General features: G+C 44.1%; 1 protein-coding gene across 1 annotated transcript in view; it reads right to left on the reverse strand.

Annotated features, from left to right (window-relative positions):
* LOC138670157 (zinc finger SWIM domain-containing protein 7-like) overlaps positions 1–12,050 on the reverse strand; it is a 112,698-nt gene that overhangs the window by 78,268 nt on the left and 22,380 nt on the right. Inside the window, exon 4 of the mRNA XM_069757234.1 lies at positions 11,057–11,159. Within this exon, the coding sequence (XP_069613335.1) occupies positions 11,057–11,159 (103 nt within the window). The remainder of the gene's footprint in view (positions 1–11,056; positions 11,160–12,050) is intronic.

Here is a 12,050-nt window from a genome sequence, read left to right on the forward strand (position 1 = left end):
CTTTTGGGCACGTACACTTCAGAAAACTTTTTGTTGAAGTGTTCAATGACCGGCCGAACTTTGAACAGACGGTCAAAGTTGGGGTCATCTCGTGCGGGACACTGTGCATTATCGGAATAATGCAGGAATTTATGGATGGCCTCAAAACGTCTCCGAACCATGGCCATTCGGAACACTGGAGTGTTATATAAAACATCTACACTCCAATACTGCCGAATTTCTGGCTTCTTCACGATCCCCATGTGGAGGACCAGGCCCCAAAACTGCATCATTTCAACTGCGTCTACAGGAGACCAGTTGGAAAATGATGTACCGGGGTTTTGCTCCAAAAATTGACGAGCATACAAATTAGTTTGCTCCACCATGAGGTTAATAAAATCCTCAGAGAAAAAGACTTTGAAAAAGTCTGTTTCTGTGAGGCCCGTGGTGTCAAACTTGATTCCTGATTCTGCCACAAAATCAGGAATCAGTGGCTCGTAATTTTCGGGGGGCGAGGTCCATGTGGGTTCCGCAGTGGGGAGCGCTGGTTCAGGAGTCGTGGGGGCTGCCTCATCTTCTGTCCTGGGGCGTCTGCGTGGCGGTTCCACAGGGCCCAAGGAGGAAGATGAGGAGGAAGAGGAGGAGGAGGAGGAAGAAGAAGAGGATGAAGAATCAGAAAAGTAAAGAAAAGTGGGATCCTCTCCCTCGCTATCAGTGTCGGAGGCAAGGAAAGCATATGCCTCCTCCAATGAATAGCGCTGTTGGGACGAGCGGGACATTTTTGTGTGAATATGGTGATTGGGTGCACTTTATTGATAACTGTATGTGTATGTGTGGGGGGATAGTGATTTGTGCAAACTTATCTGAAAAGAAAATGCTAAAAGGAGAAGAAAAACCTGTAAAAAGAAAAGTCTAAAACAGCAGGCCCAGCTCTGATCAGTGAACTGTTTCACTTATCAAAATTTGGCCGCTGCTTGATGTGCGCACGAGGGTCGGGCAAGGGGGGGGGGGGGAAAGGAAAACGGCAGGCACAAACTCTGATAAGTGAACTGCGTCACTTATCAAACTTTGGCGGCTGCGGGATGTGTGTACGGAGTTGGCGCAACGGGGGTGAGGGAAAAAAAGCAAGCGCGAGCGTTGATCGGTGAACTGTGTCACCAATCAACGCTCGGCGGCTGTTAAATGGGCGCACGGACGGAGGTGCAAAGGGGGGTAAAAAGAGGGGGAAGGGAGATGGGGGTGGAAGTGAGGATTGGGCAGGGATAAGTGATCAAAATGTACGGTTGTAGTCAGGTGGCGCAAAGGGGGGGTGAAAAAAAAAAAAAAAAAAAAAAGGAAAACGGCAGGCACAAACTCTGATAAGTGAACTGCGTCACTTATCAAACTTTGGCGGCTGCGGGATGTGTGTACAGAGTTGGCACAACGGGGGTGAGGGAAAAAAAGCGAGCGCGAGCGTTGATCGGTGAACTGCGTCACCAATCAACGCTCGGCGGCTACTAAATGTGCGCACGGAGGCGGCACAAATGGGGGTGGAGGGGGTAAAAAGAGGGGGAAGGGGGGATTGGGGTGGATGAACGGGGATTGGGCACGGATGAATGGGGATTGGGCACGGATAAAACTTACGTTTAGTTGTCTTCTTCTTTAGCAGGGATTGTGGTGCTACAGCCTGCTGTGGCACCACAATACCCAGCATGGCAGGGAGATCCAGGCAAAAAATCCAACAGGGAGATCCAGCAGTATGACCGCTCTGTAGGAATCCTCAGCTAGAATGAGGACCCTGCAGAGCGGTCATACACAGGTCAGGCAGGTGACACAGACAGGTCACAGAGCGGTCATGCTGCTGCTGTGACCTGTCATTGGTGGGATCGACCATAACATCGATCCCACCAATCAGAGCTTTCCTGGTGACCTGGCTGTGACCTGCCTAGGATCGAGCTGTTCGCGCCGTTCCTAGGCAGGTCACAGCCAGGTCACCTGCAGGGCACAGAGCGGTCACAGCGTGATCGCCGCTGCGCCCTGTGATTGGCGCGATCGACGATGACATCGATCGCGCCAATCGGCTCCTGCAGGCCCTGCTGGGCCTGCACTGTGTCCGATCCTAGGATCGGTGCTATTAGAGCACCGATCCACGCAGGTTCCGGCAGGGCACAGAGTGGTAATACCGCGTGGTGCCCTGCGATTGGCGCGATCGATGCGATCGGGCCAATCCGGGGTGTTCTTGCCGGTGCCTGGCGTTGCCAGGCACCGGACCTAGGATCGAGTACATCGGTACTCGATCCTAGCCTGTCACCTCATTGTTTCAGCCGCTCCGATTGGCTGAAACAATGAGAATGGCTGTGATTGGCTGTTCAGAATTGAACAGCCAATCACAGCGATCGAGAGGGCGGGTGGGCGGCGACAATGCCCTGGATGCCGAGGCCATCTTCCCCCAGGTAAGATGGCGTCGGAATTTTAATGCGATCACCGCGACTTAAGTCGCGGTATCGCATTAAAGGGCATGACGTACTATCCCGTCGAGGGTCAGATAGGCCCAGGGCACCTCGACGGGATAGTACGTCGAAGGTCAGAGAGGGGTTAAAGGGAACCTGTCACCCCGTTTTTTCAGATTGAGATAAAAATACTGTTAAATAGGGCCTGAGCTGTGCGTTACAATAGTGTATGTAGTGTACCCAGAAGACTCGCTACACTCATCAGGAGGGCGTTAAACTAGAAGAAGAGGGGACGGGAAGAAAAACATTAGACTCGAACAAAGACGACCCAGGAAAACATACTCAGAAGTGAGGTAAGAACATTTCTAAAACAATCCACAGTGAGGAGATTGGAACAAAACAAAATCCTCTAAACTGCATGCTCGCAAACGCCAGAAGCCTGACAAACAAGATGGAAGAACTAGAAGCAGAAATATCTACAGGTAACTTTGACATAGTGGGAATAACCGAGACATGGTTAGATGAAAGCTATGACTGGGCAGTTAACTTACAGGGTTACAGTCTGTTTAGAAAGGATCGTAAAAATCGGAGAGGAGGAGGGGTTTGTCTCTATGTAAAGTCTTGTCTAAAGTCCACTTTAAGGGAGGATATTAGAGAAGGGAATGAGGATGTCGAGTCCATATGGGTTGAAATTCATGGAGGGAAAAATGGTAACAAAATTCTCATTGGGGTCTGTTACAAACCCCCAAATATAACAGAAAGCATGGAAAGTCTACTTCTAAAGCAGATAGATGAAGCTGCAACCCATAATGAGGTCCTGGTTATGGGGGACTTTAACTACCCGGATATTAACTGGGAAACAGAAACCTGTGAAACCCATAAAGGCAACAGGTTTCTGCTAATAACCAAGAAAAATTATCTTTCACAATTGGTGCAGAATCCAACCAGAGGAGCAGCACTTTTAGACCTAATACTATCTAATAGACCTGACAGAATAACAAATCTGCAGGTGGTTGGGCATTTAGGAAATAGCGACCACAATATTGTGCAGTTTCACCTGTCTTTCACTAGGGGGACTTGTCAGGGAGTCACAAAAACATTGAACTTTAGGAAGGCAAAGTTTGAACAGCTTAGAGATGCCCTTAATCTGGTAGACTGGGACAATATCCTCAGAAATGAGAATACAGATAATAAATGGGAAATGTTTAAGAACATCCTAAATAGGCAGTGTAAGCGGTTTATACCTTGTGGGAATAAAAGGACTAGAAATAGGAAAAACCCAATGTGGCTAAACAAAGAAGTAAGACAGGCAATTAACAGTAAAAAGAAAGCATTTGCACTACTAAAGCAGGATGGCACCATTGAAGCTCTAAAAAACTATAGGGAGAAAAATACTTTATCTAAAAAACTAATTAAAGCTGCCAAAAAGGAAACAGAGAAGCACATTGCTAAGGAGAGTAAAACTAATCCCAAACTGTTCTTCAACTATATCAATAGTAAAAGAATAAAAACTGAAAATGTAGGCCCCTTAAAAAATAGTGAGGAAAGAATGGTTGTAGATGACGAGGAAAAAGCTAACATATTAAACACCTTCTTCTCCACGGTATTCACGGTGGAAAATGAAATGCTAGGTGAAATCCCAAGAAACAATGAAAACCCTATATTAAGAGTCACCAATCTAACCCAAGAAGAGGTGCGAAACCGGCTAAATAAGATCAAAATAGATAAATCTCCGGGTCCGGATGGCATACACCCACGAGTACTAAGAGAACTAAGTAATGTAATAGATAAACCATTATTTCTTATTTTTAGGGACTCTATAGCGACGGGGTCTGTTCCGCAGGATTGGCGCATAGCAAATGTGGTGCCAATATTCAAAAAGGGCTCTAAAAGTGAACCTGGAAATTATAGGCCAGTAAGTCTAACCTCTATTGTTGGTAAAATATTTGAAGGGTTTCTGAGGGATGTTATTCTGGATTATCTCAATGAGAATAACTGTTTAACTCCATATCAGCATGGGTTTATGAGAAATCGCTCCTGTCAAACCAATCTAATCAGTTTTTATGAAGAGGTAAGCTATAGGCTGGACCACGGTGAGTCATTGGACGTGGTATATCTCGATTTTTCCAAAGCGTTTGATACCGTGCCGCACAAGAGGTTGGTACACAAAATGAGAATGCTTGGTCTGGGGGAAAATGTGTGTAAATGGGTTAGTAACTGGCTTAGTGATAGAAAGCAGAGGGTGGTTATAAATGGTATAGTCTCTAACTGGGTCGCTGTGACCAGTGGGGTACCGCAGGGGTCAGTATTGGGACCTGTTCTCTTCAACATATTCATTAATGATCTGGTAGAAGGTTTACACAGTAAAATATCGATATTTGCAGATGATACAAAACTATGTAAAGCAGTTAATACAAGAGAAGATAGTATTCTGCTACAGATGGATCTGGATAAGTTGGAAACTTGGGCTGAAAGGTGGCAGATGAGGTTTAACAATGATAAATGTAAGGTTATACACATGGGAAGAGGGAATCAATATCACCATTACACACTGAACGGGAAACCACTGGGTAAATCTGACAGGGAGAAGGACTTGGGGATCCTAGTTAATGATAAACTTACCTGGAGCAGCCAGTGCCAGGCAGCAGCTGCCAAGGCAAACAGGATCATGGGGTGCATTAAAAGAGGTCTGGATACACATGATGAGAGCATTATACTGCCTCTGTACAAATCCCTAGTTAGACCGCACATGGAGTACTGTGTCCAGTTTTGGGCACCGGTGCTCAGGAAGGATATAATGGAACTAGAGAGAGTACAAAGGAGGGCAACAAAATTAATAAAGGGGATGGGAGAACTACAATACCCAGATAGATTAGCGAAATTAGGATTATTTAGTCTAGAAAAAAGACGACTGAGGGGCGATCTAATAACCATGTATAAGTATATAAGGGGACAATACAAATATCTCGCTGAGGATCTGTTTATACCAAGGAAGGTGACGGGCACAAGGGGGCATTCTTTGCGTCTGGAGGAGAGAAGGTTTTTCCACCAACATAGAAGAGGATTCTTTACTGTTAGGGCAGTGAGAATCTGGAATTGCTTGCCTGAGGAGGTGGTGATGGCGAACTCAGTCGAGGGGTTCAAGAGAGGCCTGGATGTCTTCCTGGAGCAGAACAATATTGTATCATACAATTATTAGGTTCTGTAGAAGGACGTAGATCTGGGGATTTATTATGATGGAATATAGGCTGAACTGGATGGACAAATGTCTTTTTTCGGCCTTACTAACTATGTTACTATGTTACTATGTTACCCTGATTCCCCACCTATGCTGCGAAATACATTACCAAAGTCGACGTTTTCGCCTGTCAATCAGGCTGGTCAGGTCAGGTGGGCGTGGTGACATCGCTGTTTCTTCCCCAGCTTTCCGTTGGTGGCGTAGTGGTGTGCGCATGTCCAAGTGCCGAATCCACTGCGCGCAGGTGAAGAAAAAGCGTGCGATCTGCGCTATGACCCCTGTCATCGGTGGGGGCGGCCATCTTCCTGAGGCCGCGCGTGCGCAGATGGAGTGCTCTGCTGCACGGGGCTTCAGGAAAATGGCTGCAGGATGCCGCGCGTGCGCAGATGGAGATTGCGGCGGCCATTTTCCTGAAGCCGAGATGCAAACTCGGCTTTGGGAAAATGGCCACCGCGATCTCCATCTGCGCACGGCGGCATCCCGCGGCCATTTTCCTGAAGCCCCGTGCAGCAGAGCACTCCATCTGCGCACGCGCGGCCTCAGGAAGATGGCCGCCCCCACCGATGACAGGGGTAATAGCGCAGATCGCACGCTTTTTCTTCACCTGCGCGCAGTGGATTCGGCACTTGGACATGCGCACACCACTACGCCACCAACGGAAAGCTGGGGAAGAAACAGCGATGTCACCACGCCCACCTGACCTGACCAGCCTGATTGACAGGCGAAAACGGCGACTTTGGTAATGTATTTCGCAGCATAGGTGGGGAATCAGGGTACACTACATACACTATTGTAACGCACAGCGCAGGCCCTATTTAACAGTATTTTTATCTCAATCTGAAAAAACGGGGTGACAGGTTCCCTTTAAACATTCAAAATGAACTTTTTCAAACTTTCTGCACAAAGGCTTCAGGACACAATATATAAGCCCTTGTTTGAGCACTGTAAGACTGGAGGATTTTATGATCTATCACACAAAGGCATCAGTTCCCCATAGACTGTCATACTTAATAAAAAAGGGTATATCACATGGTATACATTGTTTTACTAAAAGCCCCTCTGTGGTGGGACAGCAGTGGCCTCAGCCAAAACAAAACAAAACAAAAAGTTGGTTTGGTGCATGGTTGTAAATATGCATACTTACCTAGCTAAATGCTCCATAGATTGATTGATACAACTCTCTAATAGCTACTAATTAATCATAACCCTCATTTCAAAAGGAAATACATTATTTTTTAACTAGCTGGACGGACAAGTTAAAATTTTCTTTCAATGCATCAGTAACTGAGTAACGTGTTTAGACAAAGGAATGACCACAGCTATTGAGTTCACTGATCAAAAAACAGAATTTAATTCACATCCAACCCAAATATTACTGTAATGATTTTGTGCCTAAGATGTCAGCCAAAACCCTGCTGTAGGAGAAACCAGGCAACCATATATGAACTAAGCTTTTCATAACCGTGTAGGGCCAATATATTGATCAGTTGCTATTATCAAATAAAGTCATTAAATGGGTATTTCCATTACTTTTTTTTTTTCATTTTACATATGTCGAATGTGATACATGATAAATAGCACATACTCACCCACTGATTCCCCCTCCATTTCTCCTGGTCTACTGCCAGTCTCTTCTCTTCTAGCATGAGATCGAAGCAGCCCATCAATGCTATTTTTTATAGCACACTCAGGTCAGTACGATCATTCAATGGAGGCAATGCAATTCTCGACCTTTATCAGAAGATCAAGTATAGCCTCTGTGGTTATCATAACTAGAGCTATGATTTTGAACTATAAATTACAAAGGCCTGCAGAAAAAAAAAAACTTCTGAGACCAAGTGATCATGGAGATAGCTCTAAAGATGAATAATCTGAGAAAGGAAAAAAAAATATACAAAAGATCTTCAACAAAGTAGATCTCTGAAGAACTTTGCCAACGACTGCAGTTTGACGAAGACCTCTACTGAGGAATTCGCCTAGCAAGATTGATACAGGAAATTTGCTAGTGTTTTCCTAGGGTGTGACTTATTTGTGCAAAGAATCGCTCTCTGAAATAGGCCATGGCCCCAACCAATCGTTCCAAGAATAGTAACCAGCAGAAGGATCCAGGGACCAGCAAGAGGCAGGTTCAACCAAAAGTTACCCTTCACCTCAAACCAGCAGAATACCATCAAGGGGCTAAGCTAGGGAGCTCAAGCACTGGAGCCTTGGAAACAGCAAACTGTTGCCCTGAAGCTGAAGGAAGTGGATGAAAAACTAATGGACATGTCTCAAGATGTGTTCCGTAAAAAGGTGCTGATGGACGAAGGCTTCTCCAAGAAACCCTAAGAATCCAAGTCTTAGTGGATTTGATACATGACTGTCATCTTTAGAAGGTATTACCAGGCAGTGGAAACAGAGAGCCCGGAAGTAGACGGAGCAGCTCTGCAAGTAAGTACTTCCCGGCAGCGGCGGCTGCCAACAGAGATAACAGCTGATCAACGGGGGTGCCTGTTCTCAGACCCTGGCCGTTCAGACTTGATGACCTATCCATGGGAAAAGTCATCAAGTCTGATCGGCCTATTCATAGATCAATATAAAAGTAGTGGACAACCTCTTTTAGAACTCATGTGAGCACTCCTTCTGTGACTAAATGAGCAGTTAGGTTGAGCAGTGATGCCAGACTCCTTGGTCTCCAAGAAACTCAGAATGTTCCTGTACCTTCATTTGCATTAACACATGGACTCATCTCAGGAAGGTCTTTTTTATGATGGTTGAAAGTGCAAAAACATTACCCACAGATAGGGGAACTTTAATTCTATAATATGCATCAAGATGTTATTACATCTCAGGTATAATGTTGGAGCAGTGTAAACTTGATTTGATTCATTCTGTTTCAAGGCTCAATAAAAAGGTCAAACATTGACATTGAGAAAAATCTATAGTGTAACTTCTGTAGGAGAGCTACTATATATTGCATACTTTTTCCCAAGGAACATTTCTGGTAAGATGGGGATCTTTATAAGGAGAACTAGAACTTTCTGTGAGACAACTCAAGCTCCAAAAATGTCTATTTCCAAACAGTCTATAAAAACCCTATCTATAGAGGGAGGACAGCATATACCATGACAATTTTATGAATTCTAATACATGAATTAAGTATGAATACCCCAAAAATCAATCAATTCAAGAGGACCCTACAGTCTGTCAAGTTTATCTAAAGATAGTTCACATCCATATTGACGAGACTGAAAAAAAATTAGATTAATACCATTTTGCTCATGTATTTACAAACATTGTATGGTGTGTCTTCATCCCAAGGGGCACAATGAATGGCTCCAAATCTCAATGATATACATGGAAGCCATAACAATGTTCCTACATATTAACGGCCATGTCTTAAACAGAGAACAGATGTTCTGCAATTATAAAGCGCTAATATAGACTTGTATATCGAAACATAGAAATAAAGGACGGGGGGGGGGGGGAGACATTGCAGCGCATAGTAATATTTATGGTCTAGGATGGTGAAGACAATGAACACTTGAGTTGAAGAGTGTGAAAGTAGCCAGATAAGCATACGGTAATCCAAAGATATAAAATGACTGACGCAGTATACTCCTATTTCTGCTTTTTACTAGCAGCAGACAGATAAACTTTCCTTAATTTTTAATGAAGCTCAAGGCCTAAAAACATAACAATGAAGACTATTGGGTAGATCCACAGTGGAGCATAATGTTGGCTGGTAGAGGATAGATTTAGGAACCACAGACATACAATATGCCTTAACAAGAAACAATATTTTTAGAAAATTATTTTCTTTCACCTTATCTGGAATGTTTGTATGATAATCACCTGGGACGACATGCAGAAATTTTGGCTGATTGACTAATTGATTGATTAAAATCGGCATTCATTTTCTAAATATTATTTTTTTTAAAGGCATGGATGTAACAAACGGAGAACGAGACCTACTCACCTTCCTTCACCCCGTGGATCCAGCTCAGGCCAGTCTGGATGTCTGCAATGTCCTGATATCAACAGGACCAATGAAGCCAGTGATTAGTTGCAGCAGTCAAGTGACTAGATGAGTGTGTCAGAGGTTTCTTTGATGATGCGCTCTTTAGTCACCGGACTGCTGCAGCCAATCAGAGGCTTCAGTGGTCCTGTAGACATCTGGACGGCACAGACATTGCTTCCTAATCCAACACAGATCTCCAGGGTGGCCTGCTCTGGATCCATGATGGTGATGGAAAGCAAGTAGGAGTATTCCTCTGTTTGTTTATTTTGAAAACAATCATGCTTTAAAAAAAACAGCGACTTATGGCGGTTTCACACCAGTTTGAAGCAGTTCCTCCAAAATGGGCAGAACAGGGGTGGAACGGAACATGGCTAACTTTACACGTCAAATTCAGCAAAAGTGCTAGAGGTTTTTTTAATGGCAGAATTGCAATTTTTTTTGGTGAGGCGCGTGCCACAGAGAAGATGTGCTAAATTCATTAATTAATTCAGTGTATCGTACTCCAACAAGCCTTTCATTAATACTGGATGTGCATATTCTTAATGAATTGGCCCCAAAGTGATTGGTAATGGTTGGAAATTAATTTTAAAGGGAACCAGTCACCAGTTTTTGAGCCTATGGACAAATGCCACCACCTTCAACTGCCCTTGTGCTGCATTCCACAAACATGTCTATCAGCTCCTGACTCCCCCTGTAAGCACCCCAAAAATATGATTTGATATTCTCCCTCATTGCATGTAAATGAGAGTCATCCGTTCCGATGGACGTCCTTGCTGCGGTGTCTGTCATCTCTGCTCCTAATCTTTTAGTCGGAACCATTTGAAACTTTTTCCTACAAACCAATGCGTCAAGTCACCTTAGTTTTTAATAATAATAATAATAATCTTTATATTTATATAGCGCTAACATATTCCGCAGAGCTTTACAGTTTGCACACATTATCATCTCTGTCCCTGATGGGGCTCACAATCTAAATTCCCTATCAGTATGTCTTTGGAATGTGGGAGGAAACCGGAGTACATGGAGGAAACCCACGCAACCACGGGGAGAACATACAAACTCTTTGCAGATGTTGTCCTTGGTGGGATTTGAACCCAGGACTCCAGCGCTGCAAGGCTGCAGTGCTATCCACTGAGCCACCGTGCTGATTCTCTTAATTTAAAGAAATCTGTAAGTAAATTACAGCTGCTTGTGCTCGTGCTGCAATGGTCTCCTGGCTTCACGTGACCGCTGCAGCTAATCAGTGGCCACTGAGAGATCGAGGTTGACAGCTGCAGTCAGAGTTGGAAGAAACAGTTTAGCAGACCTGTTTTCTAACTTGGACAGGATATGACCATTATTTAGTTTTAGGACCGCCATGTACCCATTTTTAAACTAATTAGAACATTTTCAAAAAAAAATAAAAAATACCTGGAAAGTGCTTCTTCCACTAGGACTTGTGACATGGGTTACGGAACGCTGGTCAACCAAGTCCAGGGCGTATAGAGCAGTCGGCCCAAAGATAAACTTCAATCTAAAAAAATATAATGAAAAAGAATCAAATATAATACTGTACGTAAGCCCTACAAAGTCTAATTAGTAGCATATTATCACTCCAACGTAACAACAGCTGTAGTCTCCAAGATAGAATCCATCCAATAAATGGTGCCCTATCCCATGTAGAAAATATCAGTGTGTTATCTCCTAACTAAACTTTGAACACTTTTTTAATATATTTTTCAGGCACTTTTATTTCCTGCAGATCGGTGGAGATTTGTACATTTAACAGATATGGCTCAACCCCTTTAACATGCAGGGTGATGCAACAAGGATGGCACAAAATTCTAGTTTCAAAAATTAGAAACAAGAGAACATCATAACACAAATGTATTCATATAAAATACACACAACCTATCAAAGTGTTATCTACATGCTACCAATTTCCATTGGTGACACAGCAGATGTCTAGGCGGTTTTCCAGTTCTGTGCCATCAAGTCCTCGGATATGGATTCCACTGTTTCAGTCATTTTTTGTCTCAGGCCTTTTAGATCCTGTGGCTGGAGAGGCAGATACACTTACCGCAATCCTTGATGAAGCCCCACAGAAAGACATTGCAGTGTGTTAGATCTAGCGATTATGAAGGTCAGCTCAACAATGGTGAAACGTTTCAGAGATTGACAGTAGCTTTTAACATGTTAACAGCCGCGAGTGGAGCATGATTCCACCCGCAGCTGTTAGAGGAATATGACAGCTCATCAGATCAGCTGTCATGTGCCTGAAAACATGCTGGCCCAGCGCCAGAGCCTGCATCAAATGCCGGGACACAACCTATGACGTACCCAAACGTCATAGGTCATGTAGGGGTTGTCCGGTCCAAACTGATAAGTCTGCAGTCACTCTCTGTGACTGCAGACTTATGAATCC

This window comes from Ranitomeya imitator, chromosome 3, assembly GCF_032444005.1.
Source record: "Ranitomeya imitator isolate aRanImi1 chromosome 3, aRanImi1.pri, whole genome shotgun sequence".
Taxonomy (NCBI): domain Eukaryota; kingdom Metazoa; phylum Chordata; class Amphibia; order Anura; family Dendrobatidae; genus Ranitomeya; species Ranitomeya imitator.